Here is a 27213-nt window from a genome sequence, read left to right on the forward strand (position 1 = left end):
TGTTCTCACCCAGATACAGGCCTGACTCTCCCCAGGGACAAAGATTAAACAATGGCACTGGGATCCAGAAGGAGGCTGGGAAAATACACAAAAAGACAGCCCCATTTAAAAGTGTGGATGATAATAAGTTATGAGGTTCCCTATTCCTTTTCCGACACCAACCTGGTTGGCCCCAAAGGGCAGATGAACAGTGATGGCACTGAAACCGAGAAGGATACTGAGGGAATGCTGGAATGGAGGCTCATTTCAACCTTGGTGGACGATATTAGAACGGGAGTCTCCCTGTTTCCACCCAGACACAAGTTTGACTGTCCCCAGGGAACAAAGATTAAGCAATGGCCAGATGCTCTGTTTTTTTGGGTAACATATGATTTACTTCAGATTAGTCTGATTCTGTCAGGCAGATGTGCTCCTGAGATATATGAATATTCCAGAATCCCACAAATGTTTATCAGGTCATCCAATGCTTGTATAAAAATATAAGCAAAGTTGTCCAGAAGTGTTTATGTTTCATCAAAATTTCCACTGGATTTTTAAGTGCAAAATGGATGTTCTTCTCTATGTCCTATATGTTTTCTTCTTTTATGACCATATATGGACAACTTTAAACAGTGAATATGAGGTATGTACCCTGGTGTTTACAAAATTCTTCCTGAGTTAAGTCAGTGAGCCAGCCATTTTCCTTGTACATGAAAACAATGTGGCATCATGTGCTTTATTTTTTATAAAGATGCGCTTTATTTTTATAAAGATACCCTTTATTTGGAGAAAGACATAGTTGTGTTTACTTAAAAGCCAAATTTATTGATGTTAAATAGCATATAATGTTATATACCCAGTTTAAGTATGTAAGGACAATTTTAACTCTGAAGTTTTTATGATTTTTATTCCTTTTTTTTAGGTACCTACCTAAAATGGAGTCTTGGAAGACATATTGGGCAGTCATCTTCCTTGCAGCTAGTTTTGATCTTATCAAATCCCAGAGAATTGGTAACGCACTGAATTCTTTTTTTTTTTCTGGTCCGCCTCTGGAAACCTCACAGACGTGACGGGGGGGAGGGAGGGCTGCACTGAATTCTTTGAGAACACAATGAACTTGCCTTAAACCTATTGGTAGTGACAAAATAAAATATTATTGCCTTCTTGATTAACAAAAATTAAAAACTTAGGCATCAGGAGACAATAGAAAGCTTTTAAAGTAGCAATTGAAGTTTTTCAAAGCTTAGTTTTGAATAAAAATAACATACTAAAATATTATAAATTAGAATGTTTTATTACCAGGTTATGAATGCTTTTGCAAATGTGGGTCTATCCTATTAAATCCGTGTTTGTAGTTTTTCCTTTGAAAGATTTTCTGAGGGGTGATTGTTATGAGATGAATGGCTTAATCTAGAGCTAATGACAAAGCTGCATTTTTTTTTACAGTCATTTATATGGATTGTTGGAACTTATAAAGATGAAAGTCTCATCAAGACAAAATTGTTTAAGTAGACTGAAACCCCACTGAGATAATATTGAGGTTTAGTATTCAAATATCTTTTCATAGATAAACTGTTATTTGTTGGAAAAAAATCAGAAAAGTCTCCAAAACATCCCTTTGGCTCTGATTCCCTTCACTTATGAACAGAAACTGTAGACTTTTCATCTTTCAAATACTAAAATGGCAAAGAATTGGTGGAGGAATTTTTAAAGTGACATAAATTATACACCCCTCAAGCTGTACTCGATGGAATCACACTTATTTTCTTGGAAAATATTATTTCAGCACATGGCTTCCTTTGATTGCAAAGATTAAGGGAACACTCTGTGGTCTGCCTTTGGATTCCTCCAAGGAATATGTGAAGGGGACAGAGCAGTCAACTGTCCCTGGAGCATTTTCTGAATTCTCATCTTCAATAGGATTGCATTTTGAAGGTCAAGAGAAAATAAAGCTTAAAGAGACTTAAACTTTTATGTATAAAATGACTCCACTTGACTTTATTGCCATAATTAGGCAAAATTCTGAGAGGCAGCACTCAGAATGCTAGAAATTATAGAATTTCTGCCTCTGGAGTCCACTAAACTACCCAGCCCTTCTATATCTAAAGTCTCATGTGATAATTCTCTTTCTGTTATATGGACATCTGATTTAGTTTTATTTATTTGAGTGGAACTCTCAATTGGTACTCAGGAAGTGATTTTCAGATGTGTGGTTCAATGTAAGGGCCCCTAAATATGCTTCTGTAAGAGCCCTGTAGTGCCAGGATTACTTAGGTGCCCCCTCGAGTGCTTTTGGGCCTTCAGTCATGTACTTGACAAAGCTTGAGAGACCATGATTAGGTATATGTTATGTGCCTATTTACAGGCTCTTGATTTTGTTTCTAAAGAAAGTTCATCAAGTGAAATTGAATGTTAGGAGGCCTGGTTTCTAACACCAGGATTTACATGAGTTATTTTTCCATTCAAGGTCCAATTTTCCTTTTTCTGTGATGAATTAACTCTGGTCACTTCTGACTATTTAAAATAACTATATTTCACATGGTTGATAACTATACATACCTCTTGGCTATAGTATTACATAATCCCATAGAATATTTACATTTCTAGTTTTCTGGTCCCCTTATTTAATTTAATTAATGTTTAGATTCTTATAAATGCTGTTTTCTTCCTCCCCCTTTCCTCACCAAATAGTTTCTTGATCATATATTTTTGGTTGCCTATTCTAGTTGTCAATCCAAATATATTGAGCTCAAGTTCTGTTTTTAACCAAATAAAACATAAATGTTTGATTATAAACCAAGATAAAAATTACCCATGTATGGTAATTTTTCAGGAAAGAAAAGGATAGGAAAGTAAAAGACAAGAAAAGAGGAACAAAGGAAGGTGAGAGGGAGGAAGGGAAGAAGTAAATGAGCAAAGGAGGAAGACAGATAAAGGAAAATCAAGATAAAAGCAGGAAGTAAGACTTGATGAAAGAGCTTGTGAAAGCCCAGTGATAAGTGGAAACATGGTGGTAGGGGTGGATTGAAAAGCTGAACATCAGAGCCTGGAATACAGACAACTGAGTGAAGTGTTTCAAAAAATAATATTAGAGAGATAGTGTATGACTAGATTAAGCCAGTATTTTATCCCTCCAGGCATAAATACAAAAGCCATTTATATATAATTATTATGAAATAATTATCCCTTGGCTTTCCAGTCACTTTAAATCCCAAACACTTTAAATACCAGATTAGCTGGTGTCTGCTTTTGTTATTTTTCCCTCATCATGAATTTTGAGTTTTCTTTCTATCACCACAGACAAACAAATATGAGATTATACCCTTGTAGAGAAGGAACCATGATGATTACTGAGAAACTCACATTTTCTTTTGTCAACGTAAGTGCTTAATTAATAAGAAAGTGAAATTTTAGTTTGAAGGGAGCAGATCATTTGTTTCCTATCATACCAGAGACCTATAGTCAGAGACCCAGGAAGATCCACTGTTTGCTCAAATCCTGCTGCACCTGATGTCTAGTGTCCAACCCTTCAATCTAGAGAGCTCAATTTAAGTACCTCTTATTCTGGCAACTGTTAAGAATGTTGATCCTGAGAATAAAGCTGAACTTGAGAGAAGTAGGTGAACAATGTACTTAAATTTAGGGAGCCGAACTAATGTAAGCTAAAAGCAAGAGTTTAGTTTTAATCCCGAGTCAAAATAAAAGGAACTGATTAAGGAGGACCATAGGCTTAAAATGAAAAGATCGAGATCTTAGTCAGGTTTCCTAGAAGCAGAATTTGGTGAGTGTGTTATTTAAAATAGTTTCTACCATTCTGCAGCAATGGTCCTCCCCATGAAACCTTGCACAAGCTGTAATGACCTAGAAAACTAAGGAGTATTTACTTATAAAGAGAATTTTTTTGTTTTCTCAGACTATAAAAATAACCTACCAAATCACACCAAAAATTACACATCAACTAACATGCTTACAATAGGTAAATGCAGAAATGATAAAGTAAAAACACACTTTCTAAAGTAGTTTCCAGGGAAAGAATTCTTGGGGTCCATACTTCTCTAAAAATGACACTTATCTTTTATTATCAAAGCAAAAAATCCCTATTAGGTTTCCCCTGTAAGAAAAAAATACCATTGATCACTTGTAAAAGTGGTGGCTTCATGTGCATTTTCAAAAAGTGGGGATGCCTGTATTCTTTGAGACAAATGTGAAATAATAAAAGAAGTGAGTTGGGACTATGGCTAGAGGACAAAGCTACACCATCTATGATCACTTCCAGAATAGGATATTCTAAATGAGACCATGGTGTTTATGTGTTCTCAGAAATTGAACATAAAAATAAAATGGAGCTGAAGAAATAGCATAGCAGTAGGGCATTTGCCTTGCATGCTGCTGACCTGGGACTGGCCCAGGTTCAATCCCCAGCAATCCATATAGTTCCCTGAGCCTTTCAGGAGCAATTTCTGAGTGCATAGCCAGTAGTAACTCCACAGTGATGTTGGGTGTGGCCCCCAAAAAACAAAAATAAAAGAATAAAGGTATTGATAGGATGTGATTTCTTCTAGGGAGTTCTAGAATTTTATTTCTATAGCTCCTTCATCTGGCATTTCACCTCTTCTACTCTAGACACTATAAAGATTTTACATGAAGTAAGCCTCAACTTTGCATGTAAGTAATTTTCATAGATTCTCATGATTTCCTTAGCCACCAAAATCTCCTTTTCTTGGATATTCTACTAGTCAAACAAACTACTGTGCCTAAAGCCTACTTTGATTTCTCTGTGCAATTCGAATGGCTTTTTCTGCCTACAAAGCAAATTCTACATGCCTTAAGTTATTAAAAAAAAGATCAAGATGGGAAAATTATCACTGAAACTAAAGAGTCATGGATAATTTCTTTTAAGGCTGTGATTAAACAGGGATCCATTAAAGAGGTGGAGTAGATTTTTTTGTGTGTATCTTTGAACAAGCCCTTTTTTTAGAAGGGACAAGACCCTGGACAAAGTCTCTGATTTGAGCAATTGACTGCAACATTTGAAGCAGATTTGGTGTTGACATACTAGCTAGTAAAGAAGATCTAGATGGGTACCAATAGCCTCCTGTACTGATTGATGGCAAGTTAGTCATATTTAAGATAGCTAATGGAAGAATCAAATATCCATATGAATAAAACAGAGGGTGGCAGATTTAGTGGCAGGAGGAAGAAAAGAAAGATGGTGGTATGTCTAGACCTCATGTGTGTTAAGTCATCAGAGAGCAGTGAAGGCCTTTGAGATGTAAAGGCACTGATTTGGGAAGTAAATTCTAGCCAATAGCTGTCAATTTTGCAATAATATGGTGTCTTAAATTGACTCTCTTCCTCAGTCTGCAGGAAAGCCTCTGTTGGAGATGTCGTGTTTCTGGTGAACACAAACATTAAGCCCCAGTATGCCCACATCATGAGAAGCTTCTTGAACAATGTGATCCAGGGTTTTAATATCACCAAAGAGACGGTTCGTGTGGGCTTGGCCCTGTACAGTGATGTGCCCCATTCTGAGTTCTTACTTTCAACCTACCACTACAAAAACCAAATGCTGAAACACATTCAGAAGCTTCAGTTTACACCTGGGGGCAACAAGATGGGCTCGGCCCTGCAGTTCCTTCTAGATCACTACTTCCAGGAAACAGCTGTGAGTCGGGCTGGGCAGGGTGTGCCTCAGATTGCAGTGGTGATCAGCAGTGGTATAGCTGAGGACCATCTGCAGGAACCTGCTGAGGCGTTTAGAAGGTTAGGCATCATCCTGTATGCCATTGGCATCAAAGATGCAGTTTTGACAGAACTCAAGAGAGTGGCTAGTAATCCCGTGGAGAAGTTTACCACCTATGTTCCCAGCTTCTCTGTTCTTGGCAAACTGGCTCCAAAGCTGAGGCAGGAACTCTGCGATATTTTGGCAAAGGAAGTTCAACCTGACAACCGCATCTCCCCAGGTACTAAAAGCTTAACTTAATAAATAACTTAATAATAAATAACAATAACTTAATAGAGGCAGTACAAGATCTCAAAACTTTTTTACTCACTCCTGTCGCTGTCCTTATTTTCCATTTGGAACTTCACAATAAATCATCTGTATTTAGTTGTCACTCTAATCATTGACTAAGAGGATCTTTTTGCAAAATCTGTATGATGGTTCTATTATGAATGTAAAGTGAACTAATATTTGAGTAGATTCATTCAAGTATAACAGATGTCTTCAAAATGCATTCACCAGAAGCAGAGTTTGAAGCAAGGATTTGGATATATTTTGTCTTTTTGAGAAGAGTTCCCAGAGGATATTCATAAGGATGTGAGAGAAATAGGGCATAGAAGTAAAGGGAAGTAAAGTAAGTGATTTCAGGAAAAAATTTTACATAGAGTAGTTTTATGTTGATTTTACAGAACTTAGGAGTCCAACTTTTTTCCCTGGGTATTTTTTTTACCAAGATAAGAAACTGGGATTTTTTAAATATTAGGCAAAGAATTTCAGTAACCAAAGGTAAATATTCCGAAGAGCAGTGTTGAAAAGGTAAACAGAGATATAAAAGGACCTAGAAAAGGTGAACTTGTCTGCAATAAATGTATTATTTTTTTATTTTGAACAACCTGATGAGAATATAAGGACCAGTATAAAGATTTTGATGCTATAGAAAGGAAATTGAGTCTAAAGTAATTACTAATAAACAGGATAGGATATAGTATTGATACATGATCAAGTCAGAAGGATACTTATTATGGAACATAGAATATATTCCAAGTTGATACCATATACTCTACCTGGTGCCATCAAATCACCATCAAATATTCCAGCTGGAACCATTTATTTTAAGATAATTTTTTATATTTTTTTAAGATAAAAATTTTTAGTACTAGAAAGAGGACAAGTTTTATCTTAGGATGACACTGCCTTTATAAAAATGTTTTTTTTGGGCTGGAACAGTAAGTAGGGCATTTGTCTTGCATGTGGCAACCCAGTTTCAATCCCTGGCATCTATCTCATATGGTCCCTGAGCCCACTGGGAATGATTCATATGAGCACAGAGCTAGGAAGTAACCCCTGAGCACCTACAGGTGTGGTTTCCAAAACAAATAAAAAAGTTTTTCTTTTTAATGAGATCCAAGAAATTGTTCAAGTGGATTTCAGGGTTGGAGTATGAGTAAAGCAGGATCACTGAGTTGTTCCTTGGATACCTGGTAGTGGTCTCTCTTTTTATACAATTTATGGCACCATTAATTTTTTTTTTTTTTTTTTTTGGTTTTTGGGCCACCCCTGGCGGTGCTCAGGGGTTATTCCTGGCTGTCTGCTCAGAAGTAGCTCCTGGCAGGCACGGAGGACCATATGGGACACTGGGATTTGAACCAACCACCCTTGGTCCTGGATCGGCTGCCTGCAAGGCAAACACCGTTGTGCTATCTCTCTGGGCCCGGCACCATTAATTTTAATCATTTTGAGTGAAGTTATGCTCACCTCCTAGTTTTTGTCCTTCTCCTTGGAGCTTGCAGAGATGCAATGTTGGCAGACACTACTCCTAATAGACAACTCAACTAGCATCGAATCACAGTACTTCCAGAAAGAGAAGAAGTTCCTTTATTCTGCCTCTTGGAAGATTAATATTGGCAGTGACTAGGTCTGAGTAGATCTTGTTCAGTATAATAACATCTACTCTGCGTTTCAGCAGAATCAGTATGCTCAGAGAAGCATGGTCCTGGAGAAAATTCAAAATCTTTCTATTGAACAGGAGGTACAAACTCAGGGAGTGCCTTAGAACCAGCTACTTGATTGAGGCAGCTGACAGCTGGGACAAGGATAGGTTCCCCAAATCGTTACCCGAATAAGAGATGGGGAGTCAATTGATGAAGCCCAGGAGGCAGCTGGCATGTTGAAAGAAGATGGAGTTGTATATTTGGTAGGGATCAAAGTTCTGTATATACATGGGTTGTAAATAAAATAGACAACAAGTTATTTGAGAAGCTTCTCTTCAATAGAGAAAGTTTAGCATTTTATAGAAAATTTTCAGGAAGATTTCTTCAAACTCAATGCTTGGCAGTGGAGAGTAAGATAAAAGGTAAAAAGCTATGTCAAAACCAGTAGTTCAAATAAAGTTTCCTGGCTATATGGAACCATAATGCGCTGAGTTTAGAACACAGGTGGAAGAGAAGTTATCCACCATCACTGTGGGTCTGGTCAGACTTTCAGGATAAAAGAACATAAGAGCTTGAGTTTGAAGGATGTATAGAGTTTTTATGAAGAGAGAACAGTTTCTTAGAGCAAACTTCATGTGTATTAGAGCGCAGGTCTATTTTATTAATCCTGCCATTACTGTTTCTAGACATCTGATAATGGACACAGATTCTCTACTTCACTCAGTTTTATTATGTGCAACAGTAGGGCAATAAATATTCCTATCAGGATAGTTTATGAGCATCAAATGTTCAGAAGCTGTACACAATCATAAATCAGTATGCATCATCTTCCTTTTTACCACTGGCTGAGGAAAATTCATTGAAAGGGATTAAAGATCAGCAGGCCCTCAGTACAACATTTTGTGACCCTGCCCTAGAGGAATCTTTTTTTGTTTTGTTTTGTTTTGGTTGTTTGGGTCACCCCCCCCCCCAATGTTCAAGGCTTACTACTGACTTTGCACTCAAGGATCACCCCAACTTTGCCTCCTGCGGCCCGCAGGTAAATTGAGTTTGAGACCCCTGGTAGGGAGGAGAGATTTGTGATTTGTGTGCTTCACAAAAGAGGTGGATGTCCAATGTATATAGTGTTGCTATAGAAATGTGCCTGCCTCTTATGATGGCCACCTAAACCATCCTTGTATTCTCCACACTTTGAATGCATTTTTTTTCTTTCTTGTCCTGCGTTTACCTACCTTCTCTCTTTCACTTTAGAATTGACTAAGACCTATGCAGATGTGGTCTTTCTTGCTGACACCTCTCAAGACACATCAAGAGCCAGTTTCCAGTGGATGCAGACTTTCATCTCCAAAGTGGTTGGCTTACTCGATGTTGGCAAAGACAAGTACCGAATTGGGCTGGCTCAATATGGTGGACAAGGCCATACTGAATTTCTTTTCAATACCTACCAGACCCAGAATGATATTATTGCTCATATCCATGACCACTTTGTGTTCCGTGGTGGCTCCAGGAGGACAGGCAGAGCTCTGAGATACCTTCAGGAGACTTTCTTTCAAGAGGCGGCTGGAAGTCGGTTTCTCCAGGGCATTCCTCAGTATGCAGTGGTCATTTCTGCAGGAAAATCTTCAGATGAGGTCAAGGATGCTGCACAAATTCTGAAGGAGAAAGGCGTGAAAGTCATGTCTGTGGGTGTACAGGATTTTGACAGGAGAGAGCTGGAGTATATAGGGTCTCCCTCCCTTGTATATGAGAAACAAGGACAAGAGGGAGTCAGAGAGATAATACAAGATGTCAATGTGGTGCTACAAGGTACTGGAAGGGAGTTCACCATTGAAGTTGAAAAGGAAGCTATTTCTGGTAAGATTTGGTTGAGAGATGGTTTTTTTATTGTTAAATTATCTTTATTTAAACACCGTGATTACAAACATGATTGCAGTTGTATGATTACAGTCAAGTAAAGAATACCCCCCTTCACCAGTGCAAGATTCCCACCATCAGTTTCCCAGAACTCCCTCCTCCCTACCTCACCCACACCTGTACCCGAGACAGGCTTTCTACTTCCTCATTCATTCACCTTGTTATGATAGTTCTCATTGTAGGTATTTCTCTAACTGCACTCATCACTCTATGTGGTGAGCTTCATGTCATGAGCTGCACCTACCAGCCCTCATCTCTCTTGTCTCTGAGATACTGCTAAAAATGTCTTTCATTTTTTGGTTAAGAGATGTTTAACATGGGGAATATAGCACAATAGTAAAGTTTAGAGATAGAAAAGGACAATGTGTTCTGAGTTCCTCAATACAGGGATTTTTTTTTAAATGGGGCAATATTCTTGAACATACATGGACCTAATTAATAATTAAAACCAATAATTAAGATCAATAGCTATCCCCTAATTTTTTTTTCACCCATCACCAGTGCAACATTCCCATCACCAATGTCCCAAGTCTCCCTCCTCCCCACCCGACCCCCGCCTGTACTCTAAACAGGTTCTCAATTTCCCTCATACATTCTCATTATTAGGACAGTTCAAAATGTAGTTATTTATCCAACTAAACTCATCACTCTTTGTGATGAGCTTCCTGAGGTGAGCTGGAACTTCCAGCTCTTTTCTCTTTTGTGTCTGAAAGTTATTATTGCAAGAATGTCTTTCATTTTTCTTAAAACCCATAAATGTGTGAGACCATTCTGCGTTTTTCTCTCTCTCTCTGACTTATTTCACTCAGCATAATAGATTCCGTGTACATCCATGTATAGGAAAATTTCATGACTTCATCTCTCCTGACAGCTGCATAATATTCCATTGTGTATATGTACCACAGTTTCTTTAGCCATTCGTCTGTTGAAGGGCATCTTGGTTGTTTCCAGAGTCTTGCTATGGTAAATAGAGCTGCAATGAATATAGGTGTAAGGAAGGGGTTTTTGTATTGTATTTTTGTGTTCCTAGGGTATATTCCTAGGAGTGGTATAGCTGGATCGTATGGGAGCTCGATTTCCAGTTTTTGGAGGAATCTCCATATCGCTTTCCATAAAGGTTGAACTAGACAGCATTCCCACCAGCAGTGGATAAGAGTTCCTTTCTCCCCACATCCCCGCCAACACTGTTTATTCTCATTCTTTGTGATGTGTGCCATTCTCTGTGGTGTGAGGTGGTATCTCATCGTTGTTTTGATTTGCATCTCCCTGATGATTAGTGATGTGGAGCACTTTTTCATGTGTCTTTTGGCCATCTGTATTTCTTCTTTGTCAAAGTGTCTGTTCATTTCTTCTCCCCATTTTTTGATGGGATTAGATGTTTTTTTCTTGTAAATTTCTGTCAGTGCTTTGTATATTTTGGAGATTAGCCCCTTATCTGATGGATATTGGGTGAATAGTTTCTCCCACTCAGTGGGTGGCTCTTGTATCTTGAGCACTATTTCCTTTGAGGTGCAGAAGCTTCTCAGCTTAATATATTCCCATCTGTTAATTTCTGCTTTCACTTGCTTGGAGAGTGCAGTTTCTTCCTTGAAGATGCCTTTAGCCTCAATGTCCTGGAGTGTTTTACCTACGTATTGTTCTATATATCTTATGGTTTTGGGGCTGATATCGAGGTCTTTAATCCATTTGGATTTTACCTTCATACATGATGTTAGCTGGGGGTCTAAGTTCAATTTTTTGCAAGTGGCTACCCAGTTTTGCCAACACCACTTGTTGAAGAGGCTTTCTTTGTTCCATTTAGGATTTTTTGCTCCTTTATCAAAAATTAGATGATTGTATGTCTGGGGAACATTCTCTGAGTATTCAAGCTTATTCCACTGATCTGAGGGCCTGTCTTTATTCCAATACCATGCTGTTTTGATAACTATTGCTTTGTAGTAAAGTTTAAAGTTGGGGAAAGTAATTCCTCCCATATTCTTTTTCCCAATGATTGCTTTAGCTATTCGAGGGTGTTTATTGTTCCAAATAAATTTCAAAAGTACCTGGTCCACTTCTTTGAAGAATGTCATGGGTATCTTTAGGGGGATCGCATTAAATCTGTACAGTGCTTTGGGGAGTATTGCCATTTTAATGATGTTAATCCTGCCAATCCATGAGCAGGGTATATGCTTCCATTTCCGCGTGTCCTCTCTTATTTCTTGGAGCAGAGTTTTATAGTTTTCCTTGTATAGGTCCTTCACATTTTTAGTCAAGTTGATTCCAAGATTTTTGAGTTTGTGTGACACTATAGTGAATGGAGTTGTTTTCTTAATGTCCATTTCTTCCTTATTAGTATTGGTGTATAGAAAGGCCATTGATTTTTGTGTGTTAATTTTGTAGCCTGCCACCTTGCTATATGAGTCTATTGTTTCTAGAAGCTTTTTGATAGAGTCTTTGGGGTTTTCTAAGTAGAGTATCATGTCATCTGCAAACAGTGAGAGCTTGACTTCTTCCTTTCCTATCTGGATTCCCTTGATATCCTTTTCTTGCCTAATCGCTATAGCGAGTACTTCCAGTGCTATGTTGAATAGGAGTGGTGAGAGAGGACAGCCTTGTCTTGTGCCAGAATTTAGAGGAAAGGCTTTCAGTTTTTCTCCATTGAGGACAATATTTGCCTCTGGTTTGTAGTAGATGGCCTTAACTATATTGAGAAAGGTTCCTTCCATTCCCATCTTGCTGAGAGTTTTGATCAAGAATGGGTGTTGGACCTTGTCAAATGCTTTCTCTGCGTCGATTGATATGATCATGTGATTTTTATTTTTCTTGCTATTGATGTTGTGTATTATGTTGATAGATTTACGGATGTTAAACCAGCCTTGCATTTCTGGAATGAAACCTACTTGATCGTAGTGGATGATCTTCTTAATGAGGCATTGAATCCTATTTGCCAGGATTTTGTTGAAGATCTTTGCATCTGCATTCATCAGCGATATTGGTCTGTAATTTTCTTTTTTCGTAGCATCTCTGTCTGGTTTAGGTATCAAGGTGATGTTGGCTTCATAAAAGCTATTTGGAAGTTTTCCTGTTTTTTCAATTTCATGAAAGAGTCTTGCCAGGATTGGTAGTAGTTCCTCTTGAAAGGTTTGAAAGAATTCATTAGTAAATCCATCTGGGCCTGGGCTTTTGTTTTTGGGCAGACATTTGATTACTTTCTTAATTTCCTCAATAGTAATGGGTGTGTTTAGATATGCTACATCCTCTTCATTCAATCGTGGAAGATTATAAGATTCCAAAAATTTATCCATTTCTTCCAGGTTTTCATTTTTAGTGGCATAGAGTTTCTCAAAGTAGTTTCTGATTACCCTTTGAATCTCTACCATATCAGTAGTGATCTCTCCTTTTTCATTCCTAATACGAGTTATCAAGTTTCTCTCTCTTTCTTTCTTTGTTAGTTTTGCCAGTGGTCTATCAATCTTGTTTATTTTTTCAAAGAACCAACTTCTGCTTTCGTTGATCTTTTGGATGGTTTTTCTGGTTTCCACTTCATTGATTTCTGCTCTCAGCTTTGTTATTTCCTTCTGCCTCCCTATTTTTGGATCCTTTTGTTGAGCACTTTCTAATTCTATGAGCTGCGTCATTAAGCTATTCAGGTATGCCCCTTCTTCTTTCCTGATGTGTGCTTGCAAAGCTATAAATTTTCCTCTCAGTACTGCTTTTGCTGTGTCCCATAGATTCTGATAATTTGTGTCTCCATTGTCATTTGTTTTCAGGAAGGTTTTGATTTCCTCTTTGATTTCATCTCGGACCCACTGATTATTCAGTATGAGGCTATTTAACTTCCAGGTGTTAAATTTTTTCTTCTGTGTCCCTTTGTAGTTTATATATAATTTCAGGGCTTTGTGGTCAGCAAAGGCAGCCTGCAAAATTTCTATCCTCTTGATATTATGGAGATATGTTTTGTGTGCTAACATGTAGTCTATCCTAGAGAATGTCCCATGTACATTAGAGAAAAATGTGTATCCAGGCTTCTGGGGGTGGAGTGTCCTGTATATATCTACTAGGCCTCTTACTTCCATTTCTCTCCTCAGGTCTAGTATATTCTTGTTGGGTTTCAGTCTGGTTGACCTGTCTAGTGTTGACAATGCCGTGTTGAGGTCTCCCACAATTATTGTGTTGTTATTGATATTATTTTTCAGATTTGTCAACAGTTGTATTAAATATATTGCTGGCCCCTCATTCGGTGCATATATGTTTAGGAGGGTGATTTCTTCCTGCTGTACATATCCCTTGATTAATACAAAATGTCCATCTTTGTCCCTTACAACTTTCCTAAGTATAAAGTTTGCATCATCTGATATTAATATGGCCACTCCTGCTTTTTTTTGGGTGTTGTTTGCTTGGATGATTTTCCTCCAGCCTTTTATTTTGAGTCTATGTTTGTTCTGACTATTCAGGTGCGTTTCTTGTAGGCAGCAGAAGGTTGGATTGAGTTTTTTGATCCATTTAGCCACTCTGTGTCTCTTAACTGGTGCATTTAGTCCATTGACATTGAGAGAAAGAATTGTCCTGGGAGTTAGTGCCATCTTTATATTAAAGTTTGGTGTGTCTGTTGGTAAGCCTTGTCTTAAAGTATGCCGTTCAGTTTTTCTTTTAAGAATGGTTTTGAGTCTGTGAAGTTTTTGAGCTGTTGTTTGTCTGTGAAACTATGTATTGTTCCTTCAAACCTGAAAGTGAGTTTTGCTGGGTGCAGTATTCTAGGCGAAGCATTTATTTCATTGAGTTTTGTCACTATGTCCCACCACTGCCTTCTGGCCTTGAGTGTTTCTGGTGACAGGTCTGCAGTAAATCTCAAGGATGTTCCCTTAAATGTAATTTCTCTTTTTGATCTTGCTGCTTTCAGAATTCTGTCTCTATCTATGGGATTCGTCATTGTGACTAGGATGTGTCTTGGGGTGTTTTTTCTGGGGTCTCTTTTAGTTGGCACTCTTCGGGCATGCAGGATTTGATCACATGTATTCATTATCTCTGGTAGTTTCTCTTTAATGATGTTCTTGACTGTTGATTCTTCCCGAAGATTTTCTCTTGAGTCTCTGGGACTCCAATGATTCTTAAGTTGTTTCTGTTGAGCTTATCATAGACTTCTATTTTCATCTGTTCCCATTCTTTGAGTAATTTTTCCATTGTTTGATCATTTGCTTTGAGGCTTTTTTCCAATTTCTTCTGCTGTATGTAATTGTTATGTATCTCATCTTCCAGTGTACTGATTCTATCCTCAGCTGCTGTTAACCTGTGGGAAATCTCAAACATGTTTTTCTTCAATTCATCTACTGAGTTTCTCAGACCTGTTATTTGATCTGAAATTTCCGTTTGGAGTTTTCTCATTTCTATCTTCATATTCTCCTGATTCTTTTTAGTTTTCTCTTCTATACTTTGTTTGAGTTCTTTGAACATGTTCCATATTGCAACTCTAAACTCCTTATCTGAGAGACTGACTAGGTGGTTGATCATGTTCAAGTCATCAGAGTTGCCATCTTCATTCTCTATGTCTGGCACTGGCCCATGTTGTTTCCCCATTGTCACACTAGTACTGCGTGTTTTTCTACGTGTTGTGATTGTATTCATTGGCTAAATGCTGTGCACCGTCGCGAAGGGGAGCGGAGCAACCGTGCTCCTCTGGCTTCTCCCTTTCTGGGCGTGTGGACTCACCTCCACGGAAGGCTCACAGGAAGGCAGGCTGGCAGATGGGCCGCACCCAGGATGAAATCAGGCCAAAAATGCAGGACAGCAGAGTAGAGAGGCAGAAGGGTGCTGGCATCTAAGATCCAGCGAAGTTCAGTGGCTCCTCCCTTTCTGGGCGTGTCGACTCACCTCCACGGAAGGCTCACGGGAAGGCAGACTCCCCGGAAAGTTCACAGGAAGGCAGGCTGGCTGATGAGCCGCACCAAGGGTGAAATCAGGCCGAAAATGCAGGACAGCAGAGTAGAGAGGCAGAAGGGTGCTGGCATCTGAGATCCAGCGAAGTTCAGTGGCTCAATACAGGGATTTAACACGAGAGATTTAAAAGAGGAGGATTATGGGACTACCATCACAGTGATGCTGAAAAACAAATTTCTTAAAATTTTAACTGGAAGGAATAAATAATTTTTACAGCTCCTCTAGAAGTTAACCGATTTTGGGATCAGCTGAATTGCTGACCTTGCCTGAGCTAATATACAGATTGGGTTTTGACTGAGGGTTGGACTATCTAGGTTTGGCTCTATTTTATATTTCGTGTCTCTCCTGAGATTGTTTGAATAGTCTGGAAATATCTTTCCCAAGGTAATTGCAGAGACCAAGACAGAGAGAGTACTTTCAGCAGCAAAAGTACTTTCACATACCTGCTGCATAGATGTGAAATGCTAAAGGAAGTTATGGCAATTTTATCAATGATTATATTTCCCCAATTAAGTGGTGTAAAGAAGTGAATATTTCTTAACAATAATCCAAGTCACTGAATTCCTTTTATAGAAGAAAAATGATTGTTTTTAAAAATATCACAAATGGTCTTGTAACCTTTATTTTTGTACAGGTATCCATTTCTTTGTGTCCTTTTTAATTTCTTTAAGCCCTTTGACTTATTTTAATTGGCCCCACACTCCAGTTTTGTAATATTTGAGGAAAAGACAAAATTCCTTCTTTATAGTGACTGAGAGTATTCCTCTGTGCATGTATATTAGATCTTCTTTATTAACTCATCTGTCTTGTGACACTTTGGTTGTTTCTGCAGCTTAGCTATTATCATAGTGCTGCAGCAAAGTGTGCAAGACTTATTTCTGATGCAAGGCAAGTGCCTCACCCTATTTATTATTTCTCTGGTCCTTTGTTATTGCATTTTAAAACTAAACACTAAAAATGGAATGTATGGACTATATAATTTTTAATACTTTCAGAAATTTACACACTGTTTTCTTAACTGATTTACATCTCCACTAACAGTGAATGTGGGTTCCTTTTCTTTATATTTCCACCAGCACTCTATTTTTAATTAATTATTTATTTGTCTTTTTTTATAAGAATGTTAGTAATATAGTTGGTATTTATTTTCCCCCCACAGATACAAAGTTATTCATGATTAAATTTCAGTCATGCAATATACAACACACTTCACTAATGCATATTTCTCCAGTTTTCCTCCCGCATTCCATGTGCCTGCTTCTGGGGCAGCTCTCTCTCTCTCTCTCTCTCTCTCTCTCTCTCTCTCTCTCTCTCTCTCTCTCTCACTCCCTCCCTCCCTCCATTTCCAGTTTATACACTGTGGTTTTCAATATTGTTACTGTGGGATATCATGCCTATTACTTTACTCCTTTCAGCACCCAATTTTTGTCCAGAGCTATCATTTCCAACTATCATTGTCATATTGACCCCTTTTCTGACCTAACTGCACTCTCCAGCTGTTTGTGGGAAGCTTCATACCATGGACTAGTCCTATTGGGCCCTTATCTCTAGTGTCTCTGGATATTATTACCATACTATCTGTTTTTTAAAATCCCACAAATGAGTGTGATCATTCTATGTCTATCATTTTCCCCTTAACTCGTTTCACCCAACATAATATTCACCATATCCATTCATAAGCAAATTTCATGGCTTCATTTTTCCTAACAGCTGTGTAGTGTTCCATTATGTAGATGTACCACAGTTTATCAATTTATCTGTTCTCAGGCACTTGAGTTGTTTCTAGACTCTGGCTATTATGAATAATGCCGCAATTAACAAAGGGATGCAGAGGGCTTTTCTACATTGTGTCTTTGGACTTCTAGAGTATATTCCCCAAAAAAGGTATTCCCCCCAAAAGGGACATTTGGAATTTCACCCGCACTCTTTCTGATATTTTTGATATAGCTTATTCGTATGAGGTAAAATCTTATTTTTTGTTCTGATTTGCTCTGAGAAACAGTAAAAATGAGCACTTCATTTTCCTTTTGGTTTTGGGCCACATCTGGCAGCACTCCGGAATTACTCCTGGCTCTAGGCACAGAAATTTCTCATGGCAGGCTCAGCGGACCATCTGAGATGTCATCGATTGAACCTGGGTCAGCTGTGTGCAAGGCAAACACTCTACCAAATGTACCATAGGTCTAGTTCCTGAATATGTATGGTCCATAAATTCCATTTTTAGTGTTTAGTTTTAAAATACAATAACAAAGGACCAAAGAAATAATAAATAGGGTACTTTTAAATATGCCTCTTGCCATCTATATGTCTTTTTCTCAACTTTTTTTTTATAGACTTGTATTTTTGTTTTAAACTTTGAGAGTTTTTATATGTCTTGCATATTAGGCCATTATCAGCTGTGTGAAAAATCATTATGCTCCCCAATTCAGTGGGTTATGTTTTTGTTTTAGTGATGGTTTCTTAAGACGTGCAGTTGTGTGTAATTGAACTTGTTCCTTTTTGCTTTTGTTACCCTCTCCATAAATTTGAAGCTATAAATATAAAGTGGAATTCAAAATCATCAAGTATTTTGCTTGGTTATTTTCAAATGTAATTAGGACATGCCTAATTGTTTGGATAAGCTTTCCAATATTTTGTTTATTAATAATAGCAAGAGTGGACTTCTTTGTTTTGTGCCTAATCTTATCTAAAAGCTTTTTGTTTTTACAATTTATATGATGCTTGCTATACTTTATCATATATAATCTTTACTACATAGAGGCATTTTCCCTTTATCCTCATTTTATTGAGAAATATTTTTTACCATAAACAGATTTAATATTGCCAAAAGTGGCCTCTGCACTTATTTATATGTCCATAAGACTTACTATTCCTTTTGTTGATATGTTGTATCACATTGATTGATGCTATGCATATATGAACTGTTCTTGAATTTGTGGAATATAAACATGTGGTTGTAATCTACTTTTCTTTATTATTATTGTTTTATAGAATTCAAATTTTTAAGAATTTTGCTTATATTTATTAGGAATATGTTGTTACGTAGTTATGTAGGTATGAAGTTATTCTTTTTTGATATCTCTGCTTTTTTACTCGGCAGTTCTTAATTAAACTTTCTGGTAGAGCATCCCTATGTCACTATATTCTATATTTTTGTCTGAACTATCACTGTAAAATTATTTTGCATCTTACATGTAAAATGAATAATTTTATCACATGTTCTTAGGCTAAAGCCCTTCTTTCTGTTTTTTACTTCTAGCATGTCCAACTGCTATCCCGGCTGATGTTGTATTCCTCATTGAGGACTTTAGCAGGGTCAGACATTCAAATTTCCAACAAGTTGTCAGTTTCTTAAAGACCATGGTCAGTTCTCTGAGAATTCATCCTGATGTTGTGAGGATGGGCTTGGTTTTTTACAGTGAAGAATCAAAACTTGAGTTTTCTTTGGATACCTATCAGACTGCATCACAAATCTTTGGACATTTGGACAAATTAACCTACAGGGAAAGAAGAGGAGGGACCAAGACTGGGGCTGCCTTGGACTTTCTAAGGAATAAGGTTCTACTTCCAGAGATGGGTGGTCGGAGGATGAAAGGTGTGAAACAGATAGCCGTGGTCATCACTGAAAACTCCTCCCAAGATAGTGTGGCCAGACCAGCCTCTCTCCTCCGCAAGGCCGAAGTCACCATCTATACAGTGAGCACTCAGTTTACTGAGAGTAAGGACCTAGAAAAGATTGCATCCTATCCTTCATGGAAGCATGTTGTCCATCTAGAATCCTTTCTGCAACTCTCTGTGGTGGGAAATATGATTAAGAATCAACTGTGCCCTGAGGTTGTGGGCAGAAGTGTCTCCTCTTCTGGAATGAGCTTTGTTCTTCAAACAGGTAGGAGGACCTCCCCAAATATGATCCTTACAAAAGCCCACAAAACCCTCTACTTTTTTTGTTCCATACATCCACGTCTTCTACCTCCTACTGAAGAAAAGGTTTTGGGTTTATTAGAAAGAAAGAAAGAAAGAAAGAAAGAAAGAAAGAAAGAAAGAAAGAAAGAAAGAAAGAAAGAAATAAATAAAGAAAAAAAAAAAGAAATAAATAAAAAAAAAAAGAAAGAAAAAGAGAAAAAAAGAGAAAAAAAGAAAGAGAAAGAAAGAAGGAAGGAAGAAAAAGAAAGAAAAAGAAAGAGAAAGAAAGAAAAAGAAAGAAAAAGAGAAAGAAAGAAAGAGAAAGAAAGGAAGGAAGGAAGAAAAGAAAGAAAAAGAAAGAGAAAGAAAGAAAGAAGTAATGAAGGAAGGAAGAAGGAAGGAAGGAAGGAGAAGGAAAGGAAGAAGAAGAGAAAGAAGAAAGAAAGAAAGAAAGAAAGAAAGAAAGAAAGAAAGAAAGAAAGAAAGAAAAGAAAGAAAGAAAGAAAGAAAGAAAGAAGAAAGAAAGAAAGAAAGAAAGAAAGAAAGAAAGAAAGAAAGAAAGAAAGAAAGAAAGAAGAAAGAAAGAAAGAAAGAAAGAAAGAAAGAAAGAAAGAAAGAAAGAAAGAAAGAAAGAAAGAAAGAAAGAAAGAAAGAAAAGACTATGTAGAGCATGTGCTTTCTTTGCATATGCAGAAGTTTGGGTTCCATTCTCAGCACTACTTCATCCACTTCTCTGACTTCCACCCCAAGCACTGCTGGATTCCCACAATATTTTTAAAATTGAAGACAGAAAACTTAAAATATATTTACTAACTCTTGATTTCAATTGTTGCTGAAGAACATCAAGTAGAAATCCTTTGTACATCCCACGTCCTCTCTTACCCCTTCATCTCTTTTAACAGTTGGAATCTTTTGTATTCAATTGTTACGTGTGCCAAATTTAATTCACTAAAAGATGGAAGTTTTTATAAAAGACAATTTGAGAAAAAATAATTAATTTATCATATATAAGTGATCATTAGCTTGCAAATACTTTGGTATTGAGTTAGGCTTCTTTAAGTATGAGTCCTACTGGTTAGTTTTGTGCATGTGTTTTTAACAGTTAGCCAGTAGTACAAATTATATTATCCTTCCTTCCTTCCTTCCTTCCTTCCTTCCTTCCTTCCTTCCTTCCTTCCTTCCTTCCTTCCTTCCTTCCTTCCTTCCTTCCTTCCTCCTTCCTTTCTCCCTCCCTCCTGCCTTTTCTTCCTTTTTTCTCCCTCCCTCCCTCCTTCCCTCCCTCTCTCCCTTCCTGCCTTTCTTCCTCCCTCACTCCCTCTTCCTTCCTTTATTCCTCCCTCCCTTCCTCTCTCCTTCCCTCCCTTCCTCCATCCTTCTCTTCCTCCCTTTCTCCCTCCTTCTCTTCCTCCCTTCCTCCCTTCTCCCCTCTTTTCTTTCCCTCCCTCCCTTCCTTCCTCCTTCCTTCCTTTCTCCCTCCCTCCCTTCCTTTTTCCTCCCTCCCTTCCTCTCTCCTTCCCTCCCTTCCTCCCTCCTTCTCTTCCTCCCTCCTTCCCTCCCTCCCTTCCTCCCTTCTCCCCTCCTTTCCTTCCCTCCCTCCCTCCCTCCCTCCCTCCCTCCCTTCCTTCCTTCCTTCCTTCCTTCCTTCCTTCCTTCCTTCCTTCCTTCCTTCCTTCCTTCCTTCCTTCCTTCCTTCCTCTATTTCTTTAAAGTTGGAAGAGAACATAACTACTTTGAGAATAATTTGAGCACATAAATTTCTGGATTTTATAGTCATAAAAATCCTCTATTTAGCATACCAACTAATTTTTAATATTGATTTTATTGGTGATGTTTTAAAAGAAGTTAACCTAATTTTTATAGCTATAATAAATACCTTTTATTCACAATCATATTCTATTTATTTTATAGTATTTGATTCACAGAGTAATTATAATAAGAAACATGCTAATGTGTATCACTCTTGACAGCTATATTCATTCTACCACTGAGGAAAGCAGAATTTCCAAAGGGAAGGCATTCAATGTACTGTTAGAGCATCACTTGTATTTAACATAGGGCAGCAGAACTCAATTATTATGAACAATTTCAGTAGAGGTCAAGTCCAAGAGTGCCTCTTGAAGGTGCACTAAGAAAATGGTTAAATATATGCACGTTGTAGTCATGATTCCTGAAATTTTAATTTCAAATCTGACCATGTCTCTTCTGAGTATCTTTGTGTAAAATGTCTACTTGTCTATTTCTGTCCCCTCATGCTATGCTTCTTAGATTAAAAGTAGAATTAAAAATAAATATGTTGGGGCCGGGAAGGCGCTAGAGGTAAGGTGTCTGCCTTGCAAGCGCTAGCGTAGGACGGACCGAGGTTCGATCCCCAGGTGTCCCATATGGTCCCCCAAGCCAGGGGCGATTTCTGAGTGCATAGCCAGGAGTAACCCCTGAGTGGCAAACGGGTGTGGCCCAAAAACATATATATATATATATATATATATATATATATATATATATATATATATATATATACATATATATGTATATATATATGTCAGCTAGAAAATTTAGAAAGTTAACTAAAAATACTAGGCATGATGATTTATTTCTTCAATGGGAAAATTACTGAGTGTTTGTTGATTATATTTTAAGTAATAAATCTGTAATTTTGTAAATTTTTAGAATTACTTTTCCCTGATATTTTTAGGTTTTTTTTGGGGGGGGGTACACCAGTGACACTCAGGGGTTACTCCTGGCTATGTGCTCAGAAATTGCTCCTGACTTGGGGACCATAAGGAACGCCGGGGTCTTAGACTAGCACGGGCAAGGCAGATACTTTACAGCTTGCACCACCCCTCTGGCCCCGTTGAGGTTCAAGATATCCAAATATCCACCTTTCTCTCTTAATTTGTGCCTTTCACTCCTTTCTCTATTCTGAGAATGAAAAACAATGTTAGATGAGAATGGTTAACAGTTATAAATATATAAATGTACGTGTGTGTGTGTGTGTGTGTGTGTGTGTGTGTATGTGTGTACCCTTGCTCCTATATTCTGCAGGGAAGGAGGGGAATGGACTTCAGCTAACCCAACAAATATACATGGAATTGAGAGCTGATATCTTTCCCAGGCTGCCCACCCAGTAACTTAAAAAGACACTTGGAATTAGGAAAATCAACTGAAAGATGAGAAAGCTTGGGAAGGGTAGTTTAGAGGTAAACAGCAGTTGGGACAATTTTACCAAAATTTCATCCTGGGTGGTCTTAACAACCATTTTACTTATCATTTATTGACCATCTGCTATGTGTTTGACACCCTGCTAAGCACTGTGTGTATGTAACAGATGTGAATACTTAGCAATAGACTGTGAAATATGTACATGCTTTCCTTTTTTTCCCTTTCCTTATTTCTATCTGCCAAGAACAGCAGGGGGAAAAAAAGGTAGTTTGAGGACTCTGGACTCTTCTAGACAGATAAAAGGCCATGGACTGCAGTAGATCATTGGACCTGGCTGCAGAAATTTCTTCCTACATACTGGTCCCCTTATTAAAATTAAGCCTGTCATCTACTTCATCCCCAAAAGGGATGAAGTTCCAGTTAGGTTTGCATGAAAAGCAGATGGCTTTAATTTCCAATTTTCTGAGTTGCATCTTCTTCCAGTGCCTTTTAGGGGAGGGTTGTCATCAGACAACTAAGAGGATATACTAATAAATCTTAGAATTTTTTGTTTTTCTTTTTTCTTTCTTTCTTTCTTTCTTCTTTCTTTCTTTTTTTTCTTTCTTTCTTTCTTTCTTTTTTCTTTCTTTCTTTCTTTCTTTCTTTCTTCTTTCTTTCTTTCTTTCTTTCTTTCTTTCTTTCTTTCTTCTTTCTTTCTTTCTTTCTTTCTTTCTTTCTTTCTTTCTTTCTTTCTTTCTTTCTTCTTTCTTTTCTTTTTCTTTCTTTTTTCTTCCTTCCTTTCTTCCTTCCTTTCTTTCTTTCTCATTCTTTCTCATTTTTTCTTTCTTTCTTTCTTTCTTTCTTTTTTCTTTCTTCCTTCTTCCTTCCTTCCTTCCTTCCTTCCTTCTTCCTTCCTTCCTTCCTTCTTCCTTCTTCTTTCTTTCTTTCTTTTTTCTTTCTTTTTTCTTTCTTTCTTTTTTCTTTCTTTCTTTCTTTCTTTCTTTCTTTCTTTCTTTCTTTTTTTTTTCTTTCTTTCTTTCTTTATTTCTTTCTTTATTTATTTCTTTATTTCTTTCTTTTTTTCTTTCTTTCTTTCTTTTTTCTTCTTTTTGTTCTTTCTTTCTTTCTTTCTTTCTTTCTTTCCTTTCTTCTTTCTTTCTTTCTTTCTTTCTTTCTTTCTTTCTTTCTTTCTTTCTTTCTTTCTTTCTTTCTTTCTTCTTTCTTTCTTTCTTTCTTTCTTTCTTTTTCTTTCTTTCTTCTTTCTTTCTATCTTTCTTCTTTATCTTTTTCTTATTTCTGTCTGTCTTTCTTTCTTTCTTTCTTTCTTTCTTTCTTTCTTCTTTTTGGGCCACACCTGGTGATGCTCGGGAATTTCTCCTGGCTATGCGCTCAGAAATTATTCCTGGTTTGGGAGACCATATGGGACTCCAGGAGATAGAACTGTGATCTGTTCTTGGTTATTTCGTGCATGGCAAATGCCCTACTGCTTGAGCCACCACTCTGACCCAGAATATACTGATAAATCTTAAAATAAATTAGATAAGCCAATTTAAAAAAGTATGTGATACATATTAGGTGAACTCCCAGAAAAAGACTTGGAACTAATCTGAGTTTCATTTCAGACTATTACCCTTTCAGCCAGGAAAAAGGAATTGGCTTTAGATTCTTACCTGGTTTCAGAGAATCCAGAGATGAACTAGGCTACCTTACTGAAAATGTGGACAAGAAAAGCAGCTATTATTTGGCTGAAGTAAGCCAGGGGGTGATCTTATCCATATTGGTTCTGCTATTTCCAAAGTCTTATTGAATTCACACCATCAGTATTTTGAGTACGTACTAGAATTAGTTTTGGACAGGTTTGGAAGCTGAGCTGTAAAGAAGCAAGTCTTGTAAAGCTATTCAAATGTAGAGCCATTCCATCCTTTAGAAACTAAGCTTTAATACAAAGTTAGTCATTCAAAATGATCTCTTGCTCATATCTTTTGTAAGTGTGAGTCACCTGGGAAGCAGGAAGATAGAAGGGACACTGAGACAAGTGAGAGCTTCAATTCTGCCTTGGTTTCACTTAGAGCTTTGTCATTTCCAGTTAAGAAATCTCAATATTTACATTATGTCTACAAATGGGGAAATCACCCAAAACAGACTCTAAGATAAGAATTTAGATGTAAGTGATTTATTTGGGAGGTGACTTCAGAGTCATTGGTATGGAAGTAGAGATGTGAGTAAACTGGGCCTCAGTTTATCTTGGACTCCTGCAAATTAAAAAAAATTTTTTTGTTTAGGGACAGTTCAGTGGTGCTGGGGCCTTCTTCCAGCTATGTGTTTTGCTCAGAGGTCACTCATTAAAGGTGTTTAGGGGAGACAAAATGGTGATGGTATCTGAGCCTGAGCATGCATGCAAAGCATAATAGTTCATTCTATTTAAATATCTCCAGTTTGGGAAAATAAATTTAAAGTTACTTCCAAGAGTCTCTTATACCCAAAGGGTAAGGGTATTTGTCATTCCCCATTGCTTGTAGCTGCTCCCAAAGTTTCTTCATGTATTTTTTCTTTTATGATTTTATTTTTGTGGGTTGGGTAGAGCATGGAGGGCATATACAACAGTTCATGGAGCTATTCTTATTTCAGTGCTTAGTGGTCACTGTGGTATCAGAAAATGAACTGAGTTTCTTTACATGCAAAACCTGTGCAGCCTTTTGAGCTCTCTGACCTGCCCAGGTTGATCATAAACCTTGCAAAGAAAAACCTTAGGCAGAATCACCTGCTTTGGTAGAGATTTTAATCCTTAAGCAGAAAAAATAGTACAGCAGACAAGGTACTTACTTTGTACACTGTGGAACCCATCATTATCCTGAGTGTAGAACTAGGAGTAAGCCCTAAATACTGCAATATATGGCTTTTCTCCCCCCCCCCCCAAAGAAGAAGATATTAATTCTCAAGGAATAATAGGTATTGTGGGAAGATGGGTGGGGATCAGGATAAATGACCATTTTATACTGTTCTGGTGGATCATTGTTTATTTATTTATTTTTTATTGCCTAGGTTGTGCTCAAGTGGAGAAGGCAGATATTTACTTCCTTATTGATGGGTCTGACAGCATCCAACAAGATGATTTTCTGGAAATGAAGATGTTTATGAATGAGATGATAAAAATATTCCGTGTTGGGCCAGACAGTGTACAGTTTGGAGTTGTTCAGTACTCAGAGGGAGTCAGTATTCATTTTATTCTCAATCAGTATTCCAGTGTGGTAGATTTAAAGGCAGCCATTGATGACATCCAAAAGAGAAGTGGTGGCACTGAGACAGGATCTGCCTTGATGACCGTGGCTCAGGCTTTTGCAGACACTGCTCGCAGCGGTGTTCCCTGGTATCTCATCATCATCACTGCTGGAAAATCTGAGGACTCAGTGGCTATTCCCATAGAGGTTTTGAAGAGAGAAGGAGTCAATATTTATGCAATTGGAGTCAGAGACGCTAATATTGCTGAACTTCAGGAAATAGCTAATGACAAGGCATTTTTTGTGCATGAATTTGATTCTCTGAAGGCCATTCAACAGGAAGTAATACAGGACATATGTTCCTCAGAGAGTAAGAATTTTTCTATTTAGTGTATTTTTTTCTATGTATCTAATATAATTGAATGAGTTTCACTTTTGAGGCATGAATGCATTGGTCCAAAAATTGAATATTACACATGGAGCTACCATGACCTTAAATATACCAAGCTAGTTAAAATGTTTGTCTTTATCATAATGTTTGTATCTTAGCTTGAGATTGTCATGTGTTGGGTCACCCTCTTTGTTTGTTTATTTATTTATTTATGTTTGTTTGTTATTTTTGTTTTGTTTTGTTTTGGTAGCTCTCAAGGGTTACTCCTAATTCTGTGCTCAGATATCACTCCTGGCAGGCTCATGGGAATATATGGAATATAAATGCTGGGAATTGAACCCAGATTGGCTGCATGCAAGGCTATTGCCCTACTTACTGTGCATTGCTCTGGACCTCTATTTCCATCTTTAAAACTATGGATTGTATATACCACTCCAGGAAGATCTTAAGTATTTATAATTCATTTATTGTCATTTCTGAGTAAATCTTTTGTTCCTTCACCTCATCCCTGCAGGCTGTAAAAATAGGAAAGCTGACATCATCTTTTTGATCGATGGTTCAGAATCTATCTCCTCACAAAACTTTGAAAAGATGAAGGCATTTATGAAGAGGTTGGTGAGCCATGCAAATATTGGTCCTGAAGAAATTCAAATTGGCCTTCTGCAATTCAGCTCAACTCCTCAAGAGGAATTCAGGCTCAACCAATACTACTCAAAGGTGGACATCTATAGAGCTATCTCAGATATGCAGCAATTGAATGATGGCACCCGCACAGGCAAAGCCTTGAGTTTTACTCTGCCTTTTTTTGATGGTTCAAGAGGAGGGAGAGAGAGTGTTCATCAGTATTTGATTGTGATTACTGATGGGGTTGCCCAGGATAATGTAGTCATACCAGCTCAGGCTCTCAGGGACAGAAACATCATTATTTTTGCCATTGGGGTGGGAGAAGCCAAACACTCTCAGCTTTTGGAGATTACTAATGATGAGGACAAAGTATACTATGGAGAAAAATTTGAGTCCCTGCAGAACATGGAGAAGGAAATTCTTTTTAAAGTCTGCATTCCACAAGGTGAGTGGCAAAGGGCTGGTTACTTGATCTCAAAG

The 27213-nt window shown here is 37.6% G+C and overlaps 1 protein-coding gene across 1 annotated transcript in view; it reads left to right on the top strand.

Annotated features, from left to right (window-relative positions):
* Positions 1-914: 914 nt before the first annotated feature.
* LOC125997902 (collagen alpha-4(VI) chain-like) overlaps positions 915-27213 on the top strand; it is a 113903-nt gene continuing 87604 nt past the window's right edge. The window contains 9 exon segments of the mRNA XM_049766086.1: positions 915-990; positions 5340-5942; positions 7485-7509; positions 7511-7928; positions 7931-8054; positions 8884-9486; positions 18719-19345; positions 25543-26088; positions 26624-27178. Coding sequence (XP_049622043.1) covers positions 915-990; positions 5340-5942; positions 7485-7509; positions 7511-7928; positions 7931-8054; positions 8884-9486; positions 18719-19345; positions 25543-26088; positions 26624-27178 — 3577 coding nt within the window.

This window comes from Suncus etruscus, chromosome 20 (genome assembly GCF_024139225.1).
Source record: "Suncus etruscus isolate mSunEtr1 chromosome 20, mSunEtr1.pri.cur, whole genome shotgun sequence".
Lineage (NCBI taxonomy): Eukaryota > Metazoa > Chordata > Mammalia > Eulipotyphla > Soricidae > Suncus > Suncus etruscus.